This window comes from Caloenas nicobarica, chromosome 1, assembly GCF_036013445.1.
Source record: "Caloenas nicobarica isolate bCalNic1 chromosome 1, bCalNic1.hap1, whole genome shotgun sequence".
NCBI lineage: Eukaryota > Metazoa > Chordata > Aves > Columbiformes > Columbidae > Caloenas > Caloenas nicobarica.
Window position 1 is genome coordinate 89,094,672 of NC_088245.1, and position 27,990 is coordinate 89,122,661.

At 41.4% G+C, this 27,990-nt stretch overlaps 1 protein-coding gene across 5 annotated transcripts in view; it reads left to right on the forward strand.

Annotated features, from left to right (window-relative positions):
* Positions 1 to 17,995: 17,995 nt before the first annotated feature.
* The window catches only part of SPAG17 (sperm associated antigen 17), a 112,226-nt gene continuing 102,231 nt past the window's right edge, over positions 17,996 to 27,990 (forward strand). For all 5 annotated transcript variants that reach the window (XR_010606106.1, XM_065633577.1, XM_065633586.1 and 2 more), the window contains exons 1-3: positions 17,996 to 18,240; positions 27,007 to 27,147; positions 27,526 to 27,585. Coding sequence is in view for 4 of the 5 variants with exons in the window: in XM_065633577.1 (XP_065489649.1) it covers positions 18,142 to 18,240; positions 27,007 to 27,147; positions 27,526 to 27,585 (300 nt within the window). In the remaining variant the exon portion in view is untranslated. The remainder of the gene's footprint in view (positions 18,241 to 27,006; positions 27,148 to 27,525; positions 27,586 to 27,990) is intronic.

Here is a 27,990-nt window from a genome sequence, read left to right on the forward strand (position 1 = left end):
TGACAGATGTTTTGCAAGAATTTGATATTGCTACGTACTTTATCACTGCTGTATTTGCATTTCTATTTTTTTTACCAAGTATTTCACAGCAGACTAACAGACATCAGCCCAAACTGAGAGGCCAATGGCTTGGATGAAAAAATAGCAACTTGCTTCTTGGGGACTGAAAGTAAACTCAGATTTTTGTGTTTGTAAGCCAGGTTTTTCTACCACACAGTGGAGCTGTCTGCTTCAGGCAAACTCTGCCTCCCTTGGAATATCAAGAGAAAGATAGTGCCAAGCACTGAAAAGTGCAGCAAGGTAAGTAATCTTCTACCAGCTGAAGACTAGAAAAGCAACAGGCAGAGGACATGTGACCCTAGATGCTTTAAATTCAGCTAATTCCATAACTCAGCCCCTTACTACGTAGATTTCATTTGCTTCCTGACCGAATACTCATCTCTTCTCCCTGCTAGCAGAGCTACATCCTTGCCTTCTGAGCTCTGATAGTGTCCCTGCAACCAAATTTACATCCGTTGCAAGTGCGCTACTTTGTTATTTATGTCAGTATCATCCTGGCTGGGCTTTGTGTACTTCAGGGCTGCAGCTATTTCTCTTCCTTAGGTTAATGAGTCCTGCATAAAAGATTTTGCCAAAGTGAAAAAAAGTGTAAAATTGATGACATAATCGTGGGAGAGTCTACAGGAATATTAAGGAGGATTATGACACTATCAACAAATCAGGTTTTAAGTATTGTTCCACTGGGCAAGGAATGTTTTCAATTAATTTGTAATTAAATAAAGGAAGCAATTTAGCAAACCATGAGAGATATTCCAGCAAATGGTTTATCTCATCAGTCTGAACCTCACATTCCTCCAGAGCAGGATCATTGTTTAGATCTTGGGTATGTTATATGATCTGACCTATAGGAGTAATTTAATAAAACATCAATATTTTCCTTCTATTAACCCTCAGTGTCATGCTGAATGCGGAGAGCTGCCTCTGCCTCCCTTCACAGCCCCCATTAGATCTGCATCCTCTCCCACTGGTTGGACAGGTGTTATCACTAAGCAGCCTGGGGCTTTCAAACATAGACAAACCAGACACATTCTCCAGCAAATTCACAGGATAGCAGTAATATATGGAGGAACGGAGAGACAGATAGAGAGAACAGAGCACAATAATGGGGAAATGCATCCTGTTTTCACAGTGAAAAACATAGTGTCAGTGTGTTTGATGACACAAAACTGTGAGGAGTGGCTGACACGCCAGAAGGCTGTGCTGCCATCCAGCAAGACCTAGACAGGCTGGAGAGTTGGGTGGGGAAAAATTTAATGAAGTATAGTAAGGGCAAGTGTAGAGTCTTGCATCTGGGCAGGAACAACCCCAGGTTCCAGTATAAGTTGGGGAATGACCTGTTACAGAGCAGTGTAGGGGAAAGGGACCTGGGGGTCCTGGTGGACAGCAGGATGACCATGAGCCAGCCCTGTGCCCTTGTGGCCAAGAAGGCCAATGGCATCCTGGGGTGTATTAGAAGGGGTGTGGTTAGTAGGTCAAGAGAGGTTCTCCTTCCCTTCTACTTTGCTCTGGTGAGACCACATCTGGAATATTGTGTCCAGTTCTGGGCCCCTCAGTTCAAGAAGGACAGGGAACTGCTGGAGAGAGTCCAGCGCAGGGCAACAAAGATGATGAAGGGAGTGGAGCATCTCCCTTATGAGGAAAGGCTGAGGGAGCTGGGGCTCTTTAGCCTGGAGAAGAGGAGACTGAGGGGTGACCTCATTAATGTTTATAAATATGTAAAGGGTGAGAGTCAGGAGGATGGAGCCAGGCTCTTCTTGGTGGCAACCAATGATAGGACAAGGGGCAATGGGTAAAAACTGGAACACAAGAGGTTCCACTTAAATATGAGAGGAAACTTCTTCACAGTGAGGGTGACAGAACAGGCTGCCCAGGGAGGTTGTGGAATCTCCTTCTCTGGAGACATTCAAAACCCACCTGGACGTGTTCCTGTATAGCCTCATCTGGGTGTTCCTGCTCCAGCAGGGGGATTGGACTAGATGATCTTTCAAGATCCCTTCCAATCCCTAACATTCTGTGGTTCTGTGAATGAAAGAGATTTCCAACTAGGATAATGGGATTTGCTCGTATTTTCTCAAAATATTACTTATAAAATCCTTTTTTCAACCAGACCCAGAAGTATATGGTAGTTTAAGAGGATCTGAGAAGAGATGAGCAATTCCAGATGGGGTTCTATGCATGAATATATTCAAGGCAAGCAGAGCAGGGATTTCTTGATTGCTTAAAGGGCTTAGTGCAACAGCTGGGCACATTTTGCATGTGCCCCAAAATAAGAGTACAAATGAATGCTGATGCGCAGACATCTGGCCTTACAGCTATTGTTCTTGCCTTTTTAAAGTTTTTTTTTCACAGCCAGAGTTATTCCATGGAGCATATTGAGAGGAGAAAAGAATTATGACATGAGGGAAAAGGAGCCAAGATAAGAGATTTAGGAGATAATTATGAGGTAGAGTAGGAAAGAAAAAGAAAATGAGGTGCAAAGAGAATATAAGGAGATAGAGTAGGAGATGAAACAGGTACAGGACTGAAGAATAAAAATGTTGGGGACAAGGAATTAGAGAAGGGATTGAATGAAGTAGGAGGAGACAAGACAAGCAGGGGGGTGAAGAGAGTACCCTAAGAACCATATCTTGTTAAAAACTTACTGCAATTGCTGATAAAGAAAGACATAGACACCTTTGGCACAGGTTTCTTCCTTTTCAAGTCTCCACTCACTTTGGCTTCTTCTCTTCCTCTCTGTTCCTAGCCTGCCCAGGTCATTGTCATATTCATGATAAGACACTTTTTTGGCAAAATCAACTTTAAAAAAACCAAAGAAAAATAAAATTATGGACCTTTTTTTTTTCTCATATTGAACACGTTTCTTTATTTAGAAGCTGCAATGGTACTAATGTTCAAAACAAATACGTGGTCCTGCCAGAAGCAATGGCTTTTGAGTCAAGAATGTTCTTTCTCTCCTTGTGAAAACTATCAAAGCTTGGCTAAGCTGGAAAGGCCTCATTTTGACAGGCACAGGTCAGAGCTGTGCAGTGAAGTCACCAAGGATTTTGTGCATGCTCTGCATGCATAAGAAGTCATGCAATAGATGCTGCTCCTAGAGTAAATAGTGGTAGGACAGATCTCATTAGGATTGCAATGATCTGCAGTTGGCACTCAGAAAACGTGTTGGAGAGGACCCACCAAATGGAAGCAGATGTGCAGGGGAGAAGTAAGGATATGGAGCAAGAAATTGACTGGAGCATAGAAATTGCAAACAAGCGGGTTTTGGTTGATGCTCAGGGCAGAGATCTGAGGAAAAGGGAAGACTACATTCAGAAGAAAAGAGGAGGAGGAATCTGAGGAAGAAAGATTCAGCATGGGGAGAAGGCTGGAGCCACAAGCTAAACTGGAAACCTATCTAATGAAGAAGTGCAGCAGGAGAGAGATCATTTCTGGTAGTTGTGTGCAGGTGAAGGAATTTGTCTAGTTAAATGCAGAGGCTGGAGAGGGAGTAGAGAGTATGGAAGGCAGAAAGAGTATGAACGCCAAGGGTGAATGAAGATTCTGAGAAGCTGAAGTGGTACAGAGCGACAGAGACTGCAAGAAACGCAGGTAGTGAGAAATCAGTGTAAACTCAGAGCAGCAGAGAAACAGATTGATTGGGGAACTAGCCAATGCTGCTGACACAAATCAGAGATGGGAATCAGGGACAAGCTGGGCAAAGAAATTGGGGCAGGGATGGGGAGAAGTGACTGAACTACAATGTGTATGTAACGATGGGTAAAGGACAGAACTGCAGCAAGGACCAGGGATCAGAGATGAGGCACAAAGATCACAGCTTGTTTGGAGCTGGCAGAGGGGATCCCCTTTGATCACAGTCCCCATCAGAACAGAGTCTACATCTCACCACTCCTTCACTGCTATGGAGTCTCTCTAAAAGCCAATAGTATGTGGTAGTACAAATTGTATGACCTCTTTCTAATGCTCATTCACCTACCAAATAGCAAATCTCTGCTGTTACCAGTTATTCCAGTTAGCTCAAGTGACAGGGGCCGATGAAAGTGATCTTACATTATCAGTTGTGGAGTTAAGGATGTCACTGTGATCCTACATAACTGGTTTATATTTCCTCAAGTTCACCTTTCCTCTTTGAGGCCTAGGAACATAAACTCAGAAAAATATTTTAAGAGAATACTATTAAACTGTTAAGGTCAAAGACTTCTAAGTTGTTTAAAATAAGGTCAGCATTGTAAGGCATGCATCATGTCCAAAGTATGAGGTTATGCTACTGTAAGTATTTAACTCTGTTTTTCTTACAATTTCTCCTGTGATGTTGTATTAGTTTCTGGTTTTTACCTAAAAGTGAACTCAATGTCCAGTTGGACTTTTAGTATCCTGAGACACAGTCTTCAGCACATCTGGAAATGGTTCCAACAAAAATATAATTGTCTGAGCCCTTCTCCAGCTACACGTCCTGCAGAGAAAATGCCTATGACCAGAAACATCTCATACAGCTTTTGAGGTTCTCTCTTTCTCTAGAAATTACTCGTTTTCCACTCCACAGCTGTGGTTCACCCTGTCCCTCTCAAGCTCCTAGAGGTAGGTCCCTTTAAGCTATATAGTGGCCAGGGGACTTTAATGTTAAATACTGCTTGAAAAGTTGGATCATATTTTCCAATTCCCACTTACTAAAGGCTCCTTATCTGAGTATGTCTCAAGCAAGCCCACCTTCTCTGCCCATACATGAAAAAAACCCCATGCTGTTATGTCTAATTTACTTCAGAAACATAGGAAGATACTGCTTTCCTTTTGGAGAGACCAGGCAGGACTGGATTACAGAGCAACATGAAACTTTGGCCACATAAGAACTGCCTTGGTTGCAGTGCTGCTGTTTCGTATTTATAGGCTGCCCAATTCAGGCATGGAACACAGCTACAGACTTGGCTTGTTTATCCTTGTTTTGGTTGCACCAAAACCTATACATGAAACAGAAACCCCAGAAAAGGCTATCTGAGCTTAACCACTGCTGAGCTTTTGCCCAGCTGTACAAACTCTGGTTTTCCCTCAGCTAATTATGGAAGGACCAGAGGCTTGATCCTCAGTCATATATGAATCTTCTACCCTGCAGAAGGGGAAAAAACAGTCCTTAAAAACGGCTAAACAGGACCAGAGGTTATGCTGTAGGAAACAACAATGCATGTAGCCGAAGTTATGGATTAAGCAGGATCTGGCTGGCATCATTTGCCTCCATTACAGATGATAAAGCCAGAAGAAGACATTGTGATCATCTGCTCCAGCTTCCTGCATAACACAAGGTACAGAACTTTCAGAATTAGCTTATATTTGAGCTATAGCATCTCCTACAGGAGGACAAAACATCCAATCTTTCCTGGAAGCTTTCCAGACAAAGGCGCTCATCACAACGCTTGCTAAATGACCCCAACCATTAGCTGCATTCTACATTAAATATGTGGGGCCTTGTTTCTAGTCTGAACCAGCCTGTCTTCAGCTTCACTCACTGTGTATCATCAGGCATTCATATGCTGAACAGAAGAGGTCCAGTCCTCAGTCTGCCTCACCTGTTGTTCTTGAATGATAGGATGACTCTACTGAATGAAGTCATCTCAGCAGCATAGCTCCGTGAAAGACCATGGACTTGAACACTAGTCATGAACGATGGGCTGTCTCCTTACCAAGGTTTGCAGAGCATAGGTGAGAGAGCCCATTTCATTTAAAGCCCACGGGGACTCCTAGCGGGAAAGACACAATGACTTTCAAAACACTGAAAATTGTTTATAATCAAAGTCATCACTTATGAATAGCTCTTGCTCATTGTCATGTGGCCTGCTTAATTAGGTAGCACAGAGTGTGTGCGGTCACTCGCCTCAGATAGAAAAATCTGTATTGGGCCTTCATCCTAATGCGAATTTCCTGAACTGACAGATGGGGATTGAGTGTCTGTTTATGCCAAGAGGAGTTTGCTAACATATTTCCTCTAATTACTAATTATACCAGTGAAAGGGGCTTTATGGATGGAGTCCTGGAAATGTGAAACTCGATCATCAGAGATTTGCAGGAAAGATGTAAGATTGATAGGTGACATCAAACAGCTGACAAGGAGGCCAGGGCAACCAGACGGACAGCAGCTGCTCCAAGAGGCTTCAGGGATGAGGGGGGCAGCTGTTCAGGGGGAGGATGGGGGTCTGTGGGGGAGCAGCATGAAGGGGGTTGAGCCATTTTAACATTTCACGCCCCTCTTTAGTCATTTCAGATATGAATGGGCCTAATCTCCCCAGGCTCAAGGCTGCGCGTGAGAGGGCATCTACCAACAGGTGGTAAGGCAAAGCAGCAGGGATGAAGGCAGCTGCAGCCGCAGAGAGGGCTATGGCAGAGGGCTCCACAGGGCGCTGCAAACACCGGGCTGAAGAAGAGGAGCTGGAGGATGTACATCAGCTCCTCTGGGCCTCAGGTTTCTCAGATTCAAGTCTAAACATCAGTGTGTCCATTTCCTGAGGACCCAAGAAACTGATCTTCCCATGCAGCTATGGAATGAGGCCAAGGTCACTGAGAAGAGAGCACTGCAGGGCAGGTTCCTTCTCTGAAGGAGGCAGGAGTTGCGTATTTTTGTCAAGTTGCATCAGTTCCTGTTTAGAGGTCCAAAACCAAATCATCCTGGTGGTCTCTGAGTCAATGGTGGGATCAGCAGCTGCCTGTTTCTCCAGAAGATGTTTTTTCCCAGGCTGGGCTGTGTTACCCTTTCTCTGTTAGTATCTGATGGGCTGGAGACTGGTGCTGCGTTGCAGTGGGTGTACAGCCTCACTCTCCAGTGGTCCTGCCATGGTATCCTTCATGTGGCCTCCAAATCACTGGTTTCCTTGGCATTCCTGGGAACCACAGGGACCAGCTGCCAGAGCTTCCTCTACACACTCCCCTGTCTACACTGCAGTTCTCCTCCCAATTACAGCTGCTTTGCCAAGTGTGACTGTCCAGACAGAGACGCCCACACTGACAGGAGGCCTTCTTCTGCTAGGAGAGTTAAACCACCATCTTGGATGACATTCCCTGAGTGAACATAAGAACCCTGGTGCTGGCACAATTACTTTTGTTCCCAGCATTATTGCATGCTGGCTGGCGCCACCCTGTAAAGAATTAATTATCACGCCACGAGCCCACATCACTATGCCAGCAAACCGCAGCCCATATCCTGCCCAAACCCACTGTCGCAGAAAGTGAGCAGAGTGGCCACTGGAAATATGTACATTGGGAGTCTGCTGGGGAGGTGAGAGAAAACAGGGTTCCGCTGTCCCGGAGCAATAGGTGTCTGGTTGGTTTGTATAATGTTAATTAGATCTTTATTCTTGAAAAGGGCCAAGCAAACGGTGTTTGGTTTTGCATTCCACAAATGTGAAAGAAGCATGCAGATAAATAGTGAGCCGTCCTTATGAAAATTGCTTTTTGCTGGATGTAAGAGAGCACACAGCAGCTGCAGCACAGGGATGTGAAGATTTCTGATAATGGGAATTTTTTCACCGGTACAGTGAGCTGAATTTCAAACTGGTGTAGTAAATAGTGCACATGTGTATTAGTATATACATAACCTCTACTGCCACCTAGCCAATAATCAAGATAGATGCCAGAAGCTCCATCTCGGGTAACAAGCCTGCCTTTCAGAAGATTTTGCAGAATATTGTCATAACTATGAATGTTCTCAAGAGCTCTAGGTTGTATGTGTAAGTTTGAAACAACCAAATGATCACATGGAAAACACTGAAGTTTCATGGTTCAGCATGTACACTCTCATCCCACTGTTTGTAGTCCAGGTGGGTAGCCTTCATCTGAAATGCATTTGGAAGGATAGCAAAGGAGATAACTCTGCAACACATATATTCTCTTCCATGAAGGAGCCTTATTGTACCTAGGAAAGGCTGTGGTCTCCAACACTGATGTTTGCATTTCTACGCTTGTACTTTTGTTCTCATAAAGTACTTAGCATTTATTAGCTTGGAGGAGAACAGTCTTGCTCTTTCACAGTGTAAAAAAAACTGCTGTCAAGAATCTAGCTTGAGTTTTGCAGCTCCAGCTTTAGAAATGCATACAGAACCACACTGAAAATATGGATGTTTAACATTACGACTATCTTTCTTCAAATTATGTTTTAAACTTACTACTGTACAGAAGTATGCCATGTTCTTTGGGAAAAAAAGAAAAAAAAAAGACCTCACAGGATTTTTAAAGCACACGTCATCAAATCCTTATAAATATATCATAAATCAGCTGAGAAAGACATCCCCAGCTTGATCTCTATGAGATTGATAAGCTGTTCTTTTAAAAAGTCTAATGCAAATGGTTTCCAAGGTTTCCCGTCTAGGTCAGCAGCCTTTCAAAACTTGATTAAACCATTCTATTTCCCCACTGACTTCAGGAAAATAAATGGATGAAAGTCTCTTGTGTTTCCCCTCTTCAACAATTCTTTAAATTCCAAATATGTAAGTAGAGGTCTAGAACCCAGCATGGGAGGATAGGAAAACAAATGCGTTAAGGCAGATCAAGGTATCTCAGTACACACAGCACAGTCCCTAATGATAATATTACCATGCCCCACCAGTATCATGCTCCACCAGCAGTGTATTTGCATGGACAGAAATGGACTTATTTTCTCCCAGCTTCAAATGCCTGCCTTTCAGTGCTTTCCCACACTTCCAGCTGCACAGACCACTTGTTTGTGTGTAGCAGGAGCCACGCAGTGTGCCCCAGGGTTCCCGTTTTGAGCTTTGTCCTTCCCTTGTTCTCTCCATGCCTTCACATCCCCTCCGTAGATAAAATCAGGAACAGGAATGTAGCCATTCTTTTGGAAAAACCACACTGTTCCTGGCTAGTTGATGGAATAATCGAAGATGGCATAAATGCAGCCTTGAGGAATGTCTCTCAAAGGCCAAGCTGCATCATCAATAGTCCTTTCTTTTGAACACTCAGGCAAAGAATCTGGTTTACGGCACTCTGAAGCTTTCCATCATTTTGCCATATTTCTGAAAGGCAAAAAGGACAGTGCTTTCTACAGGGAACTCCACTGTGCTTGACAGTAAAGGTCTTTGAGTCTCTGGTTTGAACAGCATCCTAGTATGTGTAGTGGATCAATGGACTAATGTTTCATTAAAATCTATAATATTAGAACCAATGGATGGGAAGTGCTGCCAATCGTATCTATTATGTGTTGCTAATCCACTCATTCTGGGCAGAAAAGAAGGGTAAGCCAGCTCAGTCTGCCCTGTTTCGCCCTGTTAGACAGCCCTCTAATTGGATGTGAGTATACCTCCAGTGATCCAGGATGTGTGGCCAAAGGTGTGTGAGCCAGACACGTAAGCTCAGATCATTCAAGGTACCTGGGGAGCAAACTGCCTACAGATCTGGGCCTCAGCCTGTTGTTCAAAGCATTTAGAATTACTCCAACTCTGATGGCAAGGTCTGAATGAGGTAAGTGTTGAGCTTTAGTAGTCAATATTTTCCTTGCTTCAGAACTGAACAGCTTTTCCCACAGCTAGCTTACTGCCCCTAAATAACAGCGATATATTTGCACCATCTTGGAATCTCAAGTACTAAGCTCTAAAAAGGAACATAAGGTGCTGATGGAACCTTTTGTGCAAAGGCTATGATTTCTGAAATAAAATTCCATCACCTCTGAAATGAAAACTACCCTAAGAGTGATTCAGTTTCAGAGTAGCCTTTTATTACACCCAAACTCTCACACTTCTTGGTGGCATAGCTCTGTCTTTCTAGTGTTGTCTAAACATCATTAGATCAGAAGACGGCCTTTCCATTTCGATTCATTAATTTTCTGTCCTGGAAAGCAATAGATGATGTTGCAAAATCCACTCCCCCCAAAAAAAAAGAGTTCAAATAAATCTTACAAATGTCGTACTTCTGTATAAGAAGAAACCAGACACATTGCACTTCATTGATCCACACTGGTAGTAATGGCACTCAAGGTTTACTGACAGGAGTTTGCAGTAAAAATATCTAATTCATCAGTGCTTTCTTTAAATTGTTATTGCTTAGTCATCATAGGATTTTGGGGGATGATGAAAAAAAGCTAAGATATTTCCAGGCAAATGGAGTTTGTTCACCAAAAAAAGCTTTCTGCTGGCATTTAACATACACTTTAAAGAAAGCTAAGAAATTCTACTTTCTTTCATTTTGCTCACAGTCTTACTTTGTCATACATGATGACAGAAAGTCACAATGACTTCATGATATTTGTGTACTCAGAATACATCCACATAGAAGAGAATTAGGGTTTAGACACCACAAGCGGTATATTGGGCCTAACTGCTAAGATCAGCTGCTTACATCAAATCTCTCCACATCATTCTCAAGTGCTAACTAGTACCTCTCTTAAAAATCACTAGATAAAAAATAAGCATTACAGATGGTATGCTCTGAAAACATTGGCACAGGCAAGTCAATATATTGGGAGCATGGCCAGATTTTAGCTAACTAGTGTACCTTTTCCATTGACGGCCTGCAGCATCTTGCAGCCTTTCCACAGTGTTTTGCTTTGTCTGAAGTAATGACATGGAGAGAGATGGAAAAAGGCCCATTTTTTCATTCTGACTGATGTTAATGTAAATTAAGGAATTTGGCTGATGAGAATTAGTGCTAATACAGTTTGTTAACCAAGAAAAGTGCTAATTAGAAATCCTTTTAAACTTGACCAGTGTAATGATATAACACAAACGCTGCATTTTATTTGCTTAAAGCTTACTGAACCCATATGAATGGGCGGTCATAGCAGAACCATAGAATCGTTTAGGTTGGAAAAGACCTTTAAAGTCTTAGAGTCCAACCATTAACCCTAGCACTGCCAAATCCATCTCTAAACCATGTCCATAAGAACCTCATCCATGCATCTTTTAAACACCTCCAGGGGTGGTGACTCAATCACTTCCCCAGAGCTGTATTGTATTGTTGATAAGGTGTTATCAGTTGTTCTCTGCAACCGTTATTTATTATACAACACCTGTCAGAAGTGGAGCTTTTACATTAAACATATGTTAGCATCTGATAGGGATGAAATATTGTTTACCTTTCTAAAATTATGTTAATTGCTCTTTATAAATATAATTGTTTTTCTGATAATTTTAAATTAAATCTGCTCTCCTTCAAATGGCTAATTTAAGAAAGTCTGACAGAGCCTTGTTTTTGCTGTCATTAGCAGAAACAAAGACAGTATGAATTCTTTCAACTTTCCATATTGCTATGACTCACTAAGATCTTGCACAGAGGATACATATGCAGACTTTAGGGGGCAGGAAACTGCCTTTTTTGTGGTTATTTTGCATAACTGTGCAGAGTCCATCCAAAGAAGTTGAAGAATAATTCTCTATTATAGATAATTCCACAAAGGTAAGCCACATTTCATAACACTTTCTATCTCTTGCTTATCTCAGTATGAGGTTGCAAGATGAGGCCCTGGCAGGCAGACACTGCTCACAATCCACTCATCCCCATCACCTGGTTTTCACTGTGCTTATCCTCATAATAGCTGACCCTACAGCACTTGCAGAGGCACTATATAAGGTCATGCCTAGATCCCAGTGACCTCAGGAATAAGTAAATTGTCAAATTATTTGAGGTTCTATAGGACGACTGGCCAACTTACAGGTTGTGAACCCAAACTCATTAACTACCGCAGTACCCAGCCTTCCCATATTCTTTTAATTCATATGTCATCTGGGAAATGGTTGTGTTGAGGTCCTCGATGAAGTGCGAGGGAGGAGGCACTCCAGCAGAGCTGATGAAGGAGAGGACCACATCTGCATAAATACTTTCCTTGGAGGTCCATGCCAAGAGTTCACTGGCTGTGGGGCTTGGCAGGTGGATCACAGATCACATGGACCAGCTGCATCTAGCAGCAACGACAGGCAGGAGAGAGGTGCTGGTCCTTCAAATGTGAGAGATCTGTTCCTGCCACTGCTGGGAGATGCTGGCTTTGAGGCTTTATGGTGCCACAGTCTGCTGGCACAGGCAGGGTTATGTGCTGGCCAGCAGGAAGTATTTCAGCGGATTGGGATCCAGCTTGAGTTTTGGAGATGCAGAATGAGAAAAGCTTGTGAGGTAGGAATGGTGCAGTGGGAAAGGAAAAATATAAGATGATGTTCTGATCTGAGGTAAGGAGACTGTTAGTTAGACTTCAGATTTATGGAAGGGTAAAGGATTTAGTGGATGATAAAGAAAGGCATGACAATGTTTTGAGATACACTTCTAGGACTGGGAAGTTTAATTGCGGCTGTTCTGTTCTATAAAGCAGCTTTTAGGTACAAGTATGACTGAGAGAAACAGGTGCCAAAACAGGGCTGGAAATAATCATTACTCCATGTACTTCTTTCCAAAACCTACTAATTGAACTAGATCTACTTAGAGGTCTATGTGCTCAGCAAAATAGATTGGAAAGAAAGGAGGGAGTATTAAAGTTGAAGCCACAGTTTCAAAATAGTATGTATTGTTGCAATTTAGTTATTCTGTGATTAGACATTACGTCCAGAAAATTCAGTTAAAAAACATCCAAGTATGAGTTCACAGAATTAGGATACCAAGGCCAAAGATTTATAGTTCTAGCCATTTAATTGCTCCAATTTCAGTTCAGATTGCATGTATTTTTATGAACAATCTCTTCTCCTTGAAATAATAAACAAATCCACCATGTCTTTTCACCACTTATTATCAATATTTTTCAGTGCAAACTCCGGTATACATCTCAGGTCTGTTTACCCTCCATGGTGTTAATGTTTGTTTTTTAAGGGATTAGAAGCAATTTTATTTTTGCACCAGTAATGGTATAATGATTCAAATTCCACTTATTTAGACTTTGCTTTGTTTGGCTGTTGAGAAAGGTTAGCAGTTAGTGCTCAGCACTACTGTGTAAGACTCTCTTCCTTGCTGGTGGTAGGAGTGAGGAGTGCTGCGGGAGCAGATCTCCATGCAGGACACTCTAACCTTAGGGAAACTTTTTTTGCCAGAAGAAAGCAGGCAATGATACAGCATTTGAAAGTGCAGGAGAATGGGGTGGGTGTGGAGAGTTTGGCCTTCTGCAAAGGTGGGAAAATGTTTTCTTTGGATTTATTCCTTTAGGGAGAATAAAACCTTGTGATTTGTTTTGGAAAGGGGCAGGAATAAAGCCTGAGATATCTGAAATTTGACTTTTTTCTGACTGGCAGCACTGAACTGCTTCCAAAATTCAGTTACTTAGAGAGAGTAGAACTACAATACCAAATGCAGAGGGAGTCTTTCTTTAAAGAGACTGTTGCGGAGCATCCAGCTGGAATTTGGAAGTCATTTTACTGACAGATGATAATGGATTTCATTTTGAGCTGTGCCAGGAATCCTTATACCATTGGCTATAGAGAGGAAAAAGCATTCTTCTTGCACATGTATGCACGTGGGAGAGAGCAGACTACGGAAGCACATTTTCTGAAATTAAATGTAGGGCCTTGTAAGTTTGTGGGGTTTTTTGTTTGGTTGGTTTTGGTTTTGTGTGGTGGTGGTGTCTTGTTTGTTTTTGATGTTTTGTTGTTGTTGTCGTGTTTTGGTTTTTTTTTTTCCTCCCAGTAAAATAAAGTTGGTGGAGTCTCTAAAATGTGAACTTTTTTGTATGTATAAAGGAAGTTTGATCTGTTCTGAATACTATGCCTGTGATAAACAATAGAGGCTACATATGTCTGTAGCTCAGCTTGACGTGAAATATTAGAGAGAAGAAAAAACCATGACTGGCCAGGCCAACACTAAATGCTAGAGCCAGAGGGAGAAGGGAATATGTACAACTTATTTTGATTTAGGCCACTTTATTAGATGGACAGGCTTAAGTAGGTTAGATCTATCGATTTGTGCATATAGGGGCCAAGCATCAGAGGGCAGATCTTGCCATATGGCGGATGGACTTGACTGAATTATATTGCTTTTAGAATTTAGCTGTTCCCTTTCTCTCTAACCATCCCTGCATGTTTTCACAGTTCAGCAAGCATCTAGCAACCCTTATATTATTAGGAAGACCTGTTACAATCTGAGGAGGAGAGTTTATTTTATTTTGTTGTTTCATTATAATTAGAACTCACTTTAATTAAGAAATTATTGACCTTTGGCACTAGAAAAAGTATTAGCACACCATGCCACATTCAGAAGAGGAATGCATTAATATATTTACATTCAGCTTAATCTTTGTCCCTTTCAGGGCACATGCACTTATAATTTACTGATGTAGAAACAAGCTTTCTAAATCCTAAAGCCAGGACAGATATTTGGTCTGCATCCATGAGGCCAGTGCAGTCCATATGGGAGCTTTATGCAAATCATATAAAAAAATGTAGAGACCAAGAAATAAATTATAAGGAATCATTTGATGGCCAGAGCAGCAACTGTAGGGAAAGACCTCCTACATCCAGCTTGGTATGTGGAAGTTCAGAGAGGCTGTGGAAACAGAAGCCATAGCTGCCAAATCTGTGTAACTTGTGAGCTGGTTGTGTCCTGGGGGGTTGCAAACATCAAGAAAAAGCTGTTCCCAGCCCAGATGCTGCAGTGCTATGAAACTAAAAAGGAAAGCAAAATGAGTTTTATGTTCTTCCCCTTCTTCTTTTTTGAGGGGAAAAAGGATTGAATGGTGCACTCGAAAAAAAAATTTAAAAAAAAAAAAGTTTCGGTGTGTGTGGTGTGTTGGGGTTTTTTTTAATACTACTTCTTTTAGAATTATAAGGAATATGAAAGACTGTTTTCCTTAGCAGTATTGAAGGCCATGTTTGCTGTTCTAGACAACCTTCTGGAAGGTTTTTAAAATGGAAACTGCTTTTTGAAGCCATAATTCAGGAAGCCTCCCCATTTAAGAAACATTTAAATCTTACGAAAGCAATATAAAGCAATTAAGTGTGTTCTTAAGGACTCTAGCAAAGAGGACTCTTTGCTCACTTCTCAACTGAATGCAAGAAGTTGATGGTTCTTACTGAAAAGATCATTTTTTCCAAATATTTGTCAAGCATTTAAAATAAGAGCTTAAAAATAAAATAGCAAGCACGATTAAAATTTATTGCTCTTTCAGTCAACCAGGCTTTAATTATTTAAGATACAAAACCTTTACTAGTTCTTTAGTCAACTGTAGTCTTTCCGGAAGTATCAGGTAGAGAAGACATGACTTCTACAACTAGTAATGCCTTTCCACTCCCCACACTTTACTGGAGAACAAGGAAGTGCAAATGTTCTTTAAGTCACCCTAAAACAAAAGGCAACCAAAGTTTGTTCTTCCTGAAGTAGGTAAAGAGTATACCTAATTTTTAAATATTCCTTTAATATTGTTATTCTAAGTGTGTGCACAGGAACATGTCATTGTGTCTAGCTACTCCACAGTGTTAAGCATGCATGCAAAGGCAAGCCACCTTCTATTGACACAGAGTTTTATTCAGAGTTGCAAGTGTATTGCAAATTCACAGCTTTGGTTACTTCACTCTCATTGGCTCATTTATTCACATGCTACATTTTCTAATAAGACAGAAAATAAATGATTTTTAGGTGGCCACTCTCCCTGAAAAATCTCACCATAAATATTCTTGTCATACACAAATTCATCACAGATATGCCCATTAACTCTTGCACTAATGGTAGACCAAATTTCACTACATAGAAATGTTAGGCTTACATCCGTGCATACCCTTTTTTTTTTTTTTTTTTTTTTTTTTTTCTTTTCTGTGCAGAGGGTAGCCAAACTCTGTATTGTCTCTCTGGGGCCCTAACTTGCCTATTCTGGCAACTGGGACTTATCAGTCCAGTTGAATCACACTTGGTTTTGCTAATACAAGTTTTAAAATTGCAGTAACTTCATCTTTTAGTTATCAGAAGGAAGCTGAAGGTTTTCAGATGGCTCAGAGACAACTGAGCTTTTTGCAGTACAGACTATTTGGAGGAAACAAAGACAGTAGTTTAACAAAATTTTTGATTTGTCTTTTTTGTCTATTGGAGAATTTAACCAAGAGGGTTTCGGTGATCTGGTTTACAGCTTCATCTACAAGCATCTTTGGCAGCACAACCAAATGGACAGGGACAAGCAGTCAAACAGGAGACATCTTTAGCTGATTTCACTACCGGAGAACCTATTTTAGGACTATACACTAGGGCATTTTGTAATACAGAATAAATATAATTACTTTCTCTCCTTTGTTCAGGAGTGTGGTGAAACTAATTTTAAATGAACTGGTATAAGCTCCAATGATCAGCTGTCCTGTTTGGGCTTGACTCACTACTTGCTACAGCATCCAACAACAAGTTATCTAGATGCATTAACTAAGACAGTAAGCAGCAAAACAAAACAATTTCCTTAAAATAGTGCTTATGCATCCAGGCAAACACACAACAGTTATCAACAGGGCAGTTCATGGTTCTTACAGCTATTGTTCATGTTTTCAGAGCTGTTTGTAGGCTGACATCAGTCTTGCTGTTTTTCAAACTTCCTCATGACCCTGAGCATACAGACCCAGGTGTGGGCATAACTAAGCAGCTGTCATCTCCCACAGATGTCATGGTAGTCCATATTTCCAGCCATACCATCAGAACCTGGGTACACAACCCTTTCTCGTTGGTCCTCCTGAAGCTTACCTCCAACCCTGAAAACTGAGCTATGAAAAATCAGAAGGGTGGTTCACAGGGATGGATATCTGGCAACATCATCTGTGCATTTTGCTCCATACCTCTGTCCTGTTCTGCTGTATCAACTGGTGATCCTGTCCTGTTCCTCCTTCCCATACTCTCTCAGTGCTCCTCAGCAGGGACAGGCTTCATATCCAAGACTTTAATGAAGAACAAGGGTATGGTGGGAATGTCACACTGCCTGTTTCTGAGAACAATGGAAGTCTGATTTTTTTTTTTTTTTTCTGGACAACAAAAGAAAACCTCAAAAAGAGAAAAATGGATACCAGCCAAGAAACAGGGTGGGGGAAAATGTTTATGGATGTTGGCAAATCTACTGTGCAGCCTTCCCATGTTAAAAACTACATCACTGTCTGAAATGCCAGGGAAGGTACACTTCTGCAAACTAAGATGGTACTAAACTTGCCTGTTACGTCCCCAATGAACCTAAATTCCTATTTCTTCACTAAAACCATGTAATTAAAGGTGTTTTATTCAGCACATACACTAGGTTACTATCATCTCAGAATGAAGTTCTGACTAAAGCAATAGTGCGCTGCACAGCACGGCTTTAAGGCTCCGACAAAATTAAAGATTTGGAGACTCTTGAGCAACCCTGGTCCGTATAAGGGGGTGGGGGAAGGGCAGCATGTGGTTTGGGATATTTTCACCAAATGTTAAATCACACAGAATATTTCACTCGTCTCCAGTGTGAGATCACTACATGACTCCTCTGTAATGAATTCTTTATCTTGGCAGCTCTCCTGCTTTCTCCCAACTGTGCCTCCCTCTCCCCTCCTCGTCCCAGCGCTGTAACATATGGTAGTATTTGGAGAGTGATGTCGGCCGGGCTGCCCGCACCTGTGCCCCCCCCCGCCTCGCTGCTCCGCAGGCGGCCGCGCTCCGGTCACGCTCCAGCCCCGCGGCCTGAGCTCCCTCCTTCCCGGGCACGCCGAGGGCTGCCGGCGGGCTGGCTTCGGGCGGCCCTTGGGATGCGACGTGTCACTCGGTGACCCCTCGGGATGCAAGACTGAACTCGGGCGGCCGTGTGACCGTGCACGGCCCGAACGCTTCCCACGCAGCCTCTCCTTTGGGCAGCGCGCTGGGCGGAGGCGGCCGCAGGTGGCGGCCCGCCCGGGTGGCAAACCACGATGCAAAGCGGCGGGAAGCTCCTGCCCACCCAGCGGCCGCCCCGCTAGCGCCCTGCGGCAGCGGCTTGGCGAGAAAGCCCAGGAGGGGCGCGGGGGGGACGCGCACAGCCGGCCCCGCCGAGCGCAGAGGCTTCCCCCGGGCGGGCACACACCCCCGGGCGGAGGGACCCCGGCCCGCCGCACGTACCACACGAACCGCCCGGCGGCTTGGCGCGCTGAGGACGCGGCCGGAAGGCGTCGCCCCGCGGGAGCCGGTCGCCATGGCGACGCGTGGGGCCTGCCCGTCGCCCGCACCGCCATGAGCCCGAAGCGGCCCAAGACCAGCGGGACCGCCGCCCCGGCGGGGGGTCCGGTCAACAACTGGGAGCCTGCGCTGGTGTCCGCCCACCTCGAGGAGGTGAAGGCGGCCGAGGGGCAGGGCAGGGGGCGCAGCGGGGCGGGCGGGCCTTGAGACTGGTAGGTTGGGGGGACCAAACCCGATGCGGCCTTCGCGGCTCCCGTGGCCTGGCTGTGGCAGTGTCGCTACCTCTAGGCTCACCCCGGGCGGGGGACGTGAATCGTCCCGACGTGTGGCGGAGCTGCCCCCCACCCTTGGCTCCCGCCACTGAGCACCGACCCAGCGGGTTTCTTGCTTTTCCTCCTCGGCACTTTTCTTTCTGGAGCTCTGGGTGCCAAGTTTCAGCTCGGACTGAACTTTTTATAAACTGCTGAACAACGAGGTTTGATGGAGGTGCTGACACAGCATTAACTGTAGCGTTGAAAATGTGAGGCTGTAATTTTTCTGCTTGAGTGTGTGCAGCTAAAAGGCACTTTTTTTTTTTTCTTTTACAGTGTGTGAGGATCTAAAGGCATATTTAGGTTTCCAGGTTCTATGTAAGCAATGTAATTCTAATAAATCTTGACTTGCAAGAGAGAATTTGGTTTCAAAATAGGGCAGTAGTTTAGCAAACAATAATATTTACCTAGTATGTGTTTATCTAGCACTGTTTCTGCAAGTGAGACAAATGACTTCCGTGGCTTCCTTGTTTGGTGGCTTCCTGTTGTGCCCTATTAAAAAACCAAGGGTGTTTGTTGCTGCTGTGATTTTGGTGGTTTTTAACATGCTAGCAGTTCTAGTAAGTACGAGGACTTTTGAATTCAGGAGGAGGCCTTTAAACTGGGTAATCAGTTTTCCAGAAAATGCTACGGATGTCCAAAAACTCTTAAATACTTATTTGCTTTTGCTTTTATTTGGTGGGAACCATATAGTACAACTTTGGCCAAACAAATTTGCTTTTTGAAGTAAGCTGCTCAGCTAGGGTGGTTGTTACCCATTTTTTTTCTCTGGAACATAGATTTTCAGTAGAGTTCAAAGGCACTTCAGCGCATCTTTGCTTGTGAATTTCACCCTTACTCTGGGTGAACCTTTCTGAAGCACGAGAAGGGGGTGAAGGTTCAATCTCCATCACCTACTCAGTTCTTGACCTTTTTCCCATGCTTACTAGCAAGGTGCCAATTAGTGATTTATTTTCTTTTATGGTGGTGTTTATTGTGGTTGCGGATATTGTCCAGTGAATTCACTGAACAAAGTGCTTTGTTTACTCTGCTGCTTCTACATGTAATTTATTACATCTGTTAAATACAAACCATTATACTTAAGTATTTTAAAAGGTAGGAAATAAAATGCTTAAAATTTAGGAAATGCCAGAATTAGGATTATTCAGGACGACATATTGAAGCAGATGGAAAGAAATGTTGAATATGTTCACTAAATGGGACAAGGATTCAGTAGGAAAAAATATGCGGTCAACTAATTAAAGATTATTGTAATGTATGTTCCCACGGGGCTGAATTGAGATACCTTGGTTCCTTAATTCTAGTGTTGTCCAACCATTTTCTGTTCTAGTTAAGCTAATTCCACTTTCTCTGTCTTGCTGATAGCAGACACAGCTTTGGGAACATGGGAAAAACTATCTCCCTGCTGTGATCAGCTTGAACTCAGGCTTCTGTGATGATGGGCAGCCACTGAAATTTCTCATTGCAGGAAAATTCTTATTAGCTCTTATAGGCAGGAGCATACTCGGTGCAAAACTGTCAAATGCCAGCAAATCTCTTCTAAGCATGTGTGAATCAAGATTTATCAAGTATGGCCAAATGTGGGTATACTTAATGTAAATAAACATGCTCTGTAAAAGCACGTCTTTGACACAAGTATGGCTGCGCTGCCAATTTTTAGTTCCTTCCTCTTGAACACAGAGGGAATTGCATATCTTAATTACTTAATCACAGAGCTTTTTATTAACGGATAAAAATGATTTTTTAAAATAAAACCTCATTCTGCAAATAGTTTAACCAGTCTCTTTTTTTTCTCTCTCCCCTCCAGTAATATTATAGCATACAGGATTTAAACTTGAATATATAAAGGTCAGGAGCCGAAAGCAGCCTGTAAAAGGGAGTGTTGAGCAACTTTAATTGTGTCAACAGACACACTGCACAAAATTATTTTGTACTCCTCAGTATTGTATATGTTATGCCATATGAATCTGAAATTATTTGGGAGATGACAGGAACTTCTGTCAATTAAATAAATTTACTTCCTGGTAATTCATGCATAAAGAATTTTTAAATCTTTTACTTGTATCAATTTGGAGAATATTCTTTTCATTTATTGGAACCAAAAGGAATTTACTAGAACAGGATTTAAATTGTACCAGATAGGCTGAGCAATGAAATTTCACATTTTAATGTGTGTTTATGACTTACAGTATTTTATTAGCCTGATCTGTGAAAAGGAGCCATTTTACCAGTAGTGTTAACATTTTATGGAAGGATATGCTAACTAAAATATGATTTAAATGGTATTTACTAAGCAAATAATTGCTTTTACTAAACAGACTGTGAAAACTGGCAAACAGACAGCTTAAAAACATGTACAGGGAAATATGGATTTTGCAGAGCCTTACATTATGGTTTATATACATCTTTTTTGTTTCTCATGTGCTATGCAGAAGAACATGAAGCTGCAAGTTGTTTTTGCCTTCAGAGGTTTATCAAGATATTTTGATTGGGTTCACTGCAGAATTAAATTACAAAATAAAAATTAAGATACTTAGTTTTAAAATTTGCATGCTTTAAATAGTTAAAGGGAAATATTTGCTGAGTGAAGGGTGAATTCTGGGCAAATATAGCCCTTGACAATTGAAATAATTGTTATCCATTATATATTTTTATTAGCTAGTATAAGTAAAGATAGCAACTGGAAGCTACATTCTGCTCTGACTTTCAATCTGATGGTTTCTTTCATTTTTATTGGTGTTTAAGGCCTGAACATTGAACTGAAATGAAACCCTCTAAAACCATTAAAACTGTTCTGAATACGATGACTCCACTTTTCATTACTATTCATTCTGCTTCCCCTTCAGAGAGGAATTAACATTTAATTGAGTTTTGGTACTCTGTAACCTGCCCAGATTATACAGCAAAAGATCAGGCTCTTAAAACCAGAATCCATTAGTAATGTGGGTGTGTGTCAATCAGCAGATAATGAAAGTGGACTCGAAGATTTCTGAACAGTGGTGCCCTGCACAGTCACTATGTTAGGGCTACAAAATTGCTGATGAACAACCTTTCCCAGAAATGGAAAACAAGCTCGCGCATTGTTGAAAGCAAAGTGTGCTAGAGGTAATATCGCTCTGCATGTTTGTAAATCAGTGATAAATCTCATTATTTCTGAGGCATTACTTAAAAATTAGGTAATTAAAGAACTCTTGCTGTTTGACGCTCAAGTGTTTGGAGTTCAAGTTTTCAACTGTTTCTTTTCAGCCACTACAGTTAAATTTGAAATTGTGCTGTAATTAAATGAGCCGGATATGGCCTTAAGATGAAATAAAAAAACAAACGCGCGCACACACACCCCTCAACAAACAAACAAAACCCACAAAACCAGACTAACAAACAAAAAGTCCACACACTAAATAGCACAAGAATAAGTGATGGTGCAAAATGACAGACACGTAGATTGCCTGGAAAAGAGAGGAGGGGGGAGATGAGATGGCTGCTCGATGCTTTTCCTGACCAAAGAGATCTAGAAACTGATGCTGCACAAATAAAAAATACACCTGATTTGTTCAAATGTCTTCTCTAGAACAGCTGACCTTTTGTGTCTAGGAAATGAAGCAGAGAAAACAAGATATATTTAAAAAGGAAACAAAATTTTATTAGTTATGTGCTTCTTTTTTTTTAATGTGAATTGAAGTTAGGGATTTTTTTTAATATACGTATGCTATTCCAATACTACTGTGACAAATAAGATAAGTAGGCCACGTGTATTGGTTTTTAACAGTTGGAAAAAAATCACATTTACAGGGGGACCCAGTGGAGGCTTCAGAACAAAATAAGGAGATGATGAGACGCCTTCTGTGTTTTGTGAAAAGGATTTAGGAAAACTGCTAGCTGCTTACATGGAGCTTTCAGAGTTAGGTGGATCTTGCTAGGACCCCTCACTTCAGGGATATACAGGCTTCCCACATAGATGTTTATTTTTAACACTGAGAGAGCCTTCGGTGCTTTTTAACTCTTGACATGGCCAAGAGTTTTAAAACCGAGTGGGGGATGACAGTGTCATTTGTGACGATGATTGTCACTGGATGTTTTCCTGTGACGGTGGTCTGGCCTGCCCTTAGCTGGAGTTTGTTTCAGGTTGTTTAAGGAGTATTCAGTTACCAATGCCACATATTCAGCTTCAGGTTTTTTTCATTCATGTTTGAATCAGCATTGTTGATTCTGTGGGCTGTCTACTCCCTGCATGTTGGTCGTCTTTGTTCACAGTGTGTAGCGCTTGCATTATACTCTCAATGGCAGCCTCCCTAGACTGTTTCCACACTTTCCCAGTAGTTATTTTTATAGTTTTCTCTACCCTGTTCTTTAAGCTAGGAACCTCATTTGAGGTAGCCTTAGGGTCACTAATCTATCCTCTTTCAGATCCCTTCTCGGGTCTCAGATCTACAATAACATTTGAAAGAATTAAACTAAGTAGAGGAGCAGTTGTATATTGAGGGAGAAAATATTTTTAAAGTAATTGTATACATTTTACTACTTTTCCTTCTCATTTTTATGTTGTGATTTTAGGTGGCGAGCTGTAGAAGCAAGGTCTGTTTCTTCTCTATCCTTTCAGTGCCTGGAACATTAAGGATACTGTTACAGTATTGATAAATATAAGAGCAATATTGCAAAAATAATATATTTTTAAGGTCAGAACAGAACATTGTCAATTAAACACCTTAAACTATGTACTAATGCCGCACATTCACTGTCCTTAATGACTTCAGTTGCTGTTCTCAATGTTCAGCTTTTCTGAAAAATTATCTTCGAGGACTTCAAAATTGATCAGTTTAGAAACAAATGACATGCTATTAGTGACTCTGGGAATTCTGGATCATTATTGCCTGTTAAAGTGTGTGTAGCTATTTCTGATATTTATCTGTCTCCAATCCCTAGGTATTACACCTTTTTTACAAAAGGAATGTTTCTTTGTTTTGCAGTTAGGGAGGTATGGGCTACCTCTAACACTGTTCACACGCACAAGACCTTGTATTGAGCTGCATATACTTCCGTAGAAGTAAGTTAGGTGGGGTTACAATTTTCATTACCAGTTATATTGTAGAGGCTCATTCTGTGTATTTTATTTTTAATATATTAGCCAGTGTTTTGCCTATGCTATAAATATTTGAAGAGCTGTTCTGTGGAGAAGCTTTAGCAGCTTGTTTCTTTGAAGCAGAGAATTTAGCAGGGGGAGATGATGCGCCACACTGATTTCAAGGGCATACCTTTTGCTGAAGGCATACCTTTTGCTGAGAATATTTATGTTTGGATAAAACCTAAGGGTTTTTTTAAAATTCACTTTTCACAAGCAGGTCTTAACCTGATGTTTCGCTTTGGTGCTTTGTTACAGGCTGCTTTGAAGGTGGGCATCACAGTGGAAATCAGAAAAATTCGTTCTCCATTGCTTATAGTGACTTTCCAAGGAATGCATAAGTGTCACGAAGGAGGGTCTCATTGCTCAGACATAACTCTGAAAGTGCCTGGGAACCATTAGAGGGGCTAGAGAATAAGGATCTGGAGAAGGCATCTGAGGATGGTGAAATCTGGAAAGGGGATCAGATGATGAAACTAGGAACTAGCTGGATAAGGAGACTGAGTATGAGAGCTAGGGGTGCCAGTAACGAATGCAGGAAGCATTAGGAGAACTGGTGGAACTCGGATAAGGAACAGAGAATGGAAGTGGAAGGAGAAGTGAGCTAGGGACGTTTGTGACCAAGGGGTGGAAGGATCAAGAAGAGACAGGACTACAAGGAAGACAGGTTTCACAGAACATGTTGTTGCAGGATGATGTTAATCAGTGCCAAGCAGGTGTGATTTGTGGCCACCAAGATACCAGCATGTTTTAAGGAGGAACTAAAAAAGGCATAAGGCACAGGTTTGAAAACTCTCTGCTGGAGATTTCTTTGCATATCTGAAGAACCGCAGGTTCTTCAGGAACAGGCTGCCCAGGGAAGTGGTGGAATCACTATTCCTGGAGATGTTTAAAAGACACATAGATGAGGCTCTTAGGGACATGGTTTAGTACTAGATTTAGATTATGGTTGGACTCGATGATCGGAACAGTCTCTTCCAATCAAAATGATTCTGTGATTCTAAGTTGTGAGAGCAGGCCCTATATTGCTGCTGGACCATGCTTCCTCTAGCATCTAGAGTAGAACCTGACATTCCTAAATCTTGTTCTCTTGTGCTGTCAGCATCTGTGCATGAGACTTACTGAGTCTTGCTCCCCTCTTTTGGCGCTCCTCACCGAAGTGGACAGCATAGTGATACCAATTGCTCCTTTAGCTCATGTTGCAGAATGGTCATTCTAAAGGCTCCGGCTCTGCTGACGAGCCCTGGAAACACCAGGATACTGCCACATGAGGGCATTTCATCCTCAGTTCAGAAAGCCTGGAAAATTATGCATTTGCACACAAGTATGGACATCTAAATGCTCTCTGTTTAAAGAATGGTAACATTTTTGTGTCCTACTGTTGGCAGCTATGAAATGGCAACTTTAACTTGAACTCAGATTAACTGCAACTCCTGTGCACGTTTTGATGATAATGTTGGAATAACTAGCTCTTTCACAGTGCTGTGTGCTGGTGGCCATCTTGTCACCTTTAAACAGGAAGAGGTTTCATCCTCCATCCTCCCTGGCAACCAGAAAGGGAAAAAGAAATTCAGTGTACTTGGTGCAGTCCCCACACAGGCCACTGCTGCCACTTCTTTTGCATTGAACAGTGCCTGCTGTCCCAGGTAAGCTGGACGTTCTCCTCTCCTAGATTCCATGATGTCTGTGTGCTCCTAGAGCATCAGTGATATTCTTGCACTCTCCTGTATTTTGTAATTTTGAAAACTTAAGATTTTGTGCTGCTATAAAACATAAAGGAAGTTTATGATGTGTGGAACTGTAGTGGCCCTTTTGGATTACGTGTCTGCTCTGTAGCTACTGGCAGCTACAGGAGACCATGCTTAGTGACCCAGGTGATCTTTCCATCTTTTTTGTTTCTCTGAATATTCCATGGTTAAAAAAAAAATGAGGCATGTATGTATAATCACGGTGTCCCATATTCATGTGATGTTGCGCTTTGTTACCTTAAGACTATGACAAACAATTTCCCTCCATGCAAGCATTTACTAGTTTGAAACTTATGTCAAGTGTTGCTTTCTCCCATCCCAAGTTATCAGTTGCTCAAATTACAAACATTTAGGGTAGACTTTTTTCAAGCTAAGAGAAGCAACAAATGAAGAAGGGTACAGCAAAACTGGAAAAATAATCTTCTCCTTTTACCATTTACATCTAACTGGTTTTTTTGGAATGGTTCTTTTCCTCACTTTGCCATCAACTCAGGTTTCGTTCCTCTTTTCCACAAGGACTTTGTATGTAATATACATGTATAAAAACATTTCCATCAAAATCCTCAAGTGACCATCCTCTCTTAAATTTGTCTTTAAAATCTTTCCTTGGTATAATGCACACTGGACTGGTATGTGACTGGTTAGCCTTGTCCTGATAGGCATGACAGTGCCTGGGGACTACCTTGATCTTACTGAAGCTCTTTCCGTATTTACCTTTATGCAGCTTTATTGATATCCTTGCAGTTTACACATACAGATGTGCAACAAAAAAAATAATTTGGTGATTCCTGAAGAGTGTATAGCACAACCGTTTGAAGTTCTTACGGTTCAGGCACCACTGATGCTGATAAAGAATACTCTGGAGTGAGATGTAGATGTTCTGGAAATAGCCACTCACTTCATGAAAGGGATTCCAGTAGGTTAAAGCAGAAGGAAAGGAACAGTAACCAGTAAAAGTTGCTTAAATGATGTAATTTTGAAGCTCTTGTGGATGTATAGCACTAAATAATGTGTTACAAACTTCTCTTTTTCTGTATTTCTTTAATGGTGAAATCAGATTTTTTTTCATAAAAATATGTGTATTTTATTGCAAATGTTTGAAAACCGCTAGTGTTTTTCTTTTGTCAATATTGTAGTGAAATATCACTTGCCGTTGATAAATAATTTTTCTTGGTTCAGAATACTTAGTGAAACACTGTATACACAGAATCATGGTATACAAAAATATACTCTCATAAAACATCATACAAAGAATTCTACAGTTTTCAGAAAATAGTATCTGGGTATTATCTAATTCCTGGGATGAGTGAGCTGAAATTAGTTTATTTTTTTCTACAGCAAATAACGGCAATAATACATATATTGAATGACAGTAATACAGATTTTCAAAATTCTCTTCTTGTTTGCTTACTGAACTGCCAAATCTGCAAGTGGCATTTAAAGGTTACTTTATTTTTTGTCATGCTAATGCAGTGTTTTCCAGGGAGGAGGTTTGTAGAGGTTGTTACTAGGCATTTGTGTTTTCCATAGCATAATGCTGCCATCTGATGGCAGAAGGAATTGGCACAAAGTAGTATGTGCTTTTTTGGGTTGTATACAGTTTATTTCAGTGTGATTAACACAGTGATGTTGAATATATCTTAAAGGGATTAACCCTCTCTACAGTTTTACTCCTTGAAACCACAGAGGAGCACTTTTGTTTGCTTGTGTTTTAATACCTTAAATATTTTATTTTGGAAAGTAGGATGACTGGAAGCCTAGCATCGCTTTTGTTGTTGGGACCAAAGTTGAGGATGAAATCCACACCAAGGCCCTGTCCCTTGCTGTGCAGGTGCCACAGCGGAAACTCTTCAGCGTGATAACACGTGAAGACATTTTCAGACAGGTACTCCAAGAAAGGAACTTTTAATAACAAGCCAAACTGTAGATGTCACTTCTAGATACTAACTTCTTTGGTCTGTGGTAACTATAAGTTTCATATTCAATTGAATTACTTTGTGGAAGTTTTAAAAGTTATACTGATTCATAGGAGTTAAAAATAGAAAAAGAAAAGCTTATTTTATAAACTGTTCTGCTCCCTGTAAATAGTGAGGTTTCGTTACAGACTGTTCTTCAAGTGCCTTCCCTGAGATACAGGGGTACCATAAGATGATTCCTCTCTGTTTTGGAGCATGAGTATAGTGTTTGCAAAAGGGAATAATGAGTAAAATAATTTGTGTAAACTTAAAATCTTCTCATGGTAGAATGTATTATTTCCTTGCAGATTAGAGAATCCGGGAATCAAAAAGGAAAAAAGGTTAAGGATACGCCTATGTACTATGAGGTAGGTTAAAGGATGTATTGCACAGTCAGTGCTCTTTTACACTGAAGTAAATACAGCTGTGTAATTGTGTTATGCATATCTGAGTAAATGCAAATCTATTGGAGGTAGCTGATAAAAACACTTAACAATCTAGATACTTAAACTGCTTCTTTTTCCCCAATACCAACAGTGTTCTGTTGGACTGCTAAGTAAGTGAGGATCAAGATGTCTTTTTAGGGGTATGAGGTTTATTATGTTAAGAATATGTTACATGGTCATATTTTGATGGTGGTGTCAGAAATTGCAGAAAAAATAATTAGACTGCTCTCACAGATGCTCCCAGTAATTTAGAGACTTTCATTTATGGGAATGCGGTCCTGTAAATGAAACACCATCTCTGTGTGCCAGTATCCATTATAACCTCAG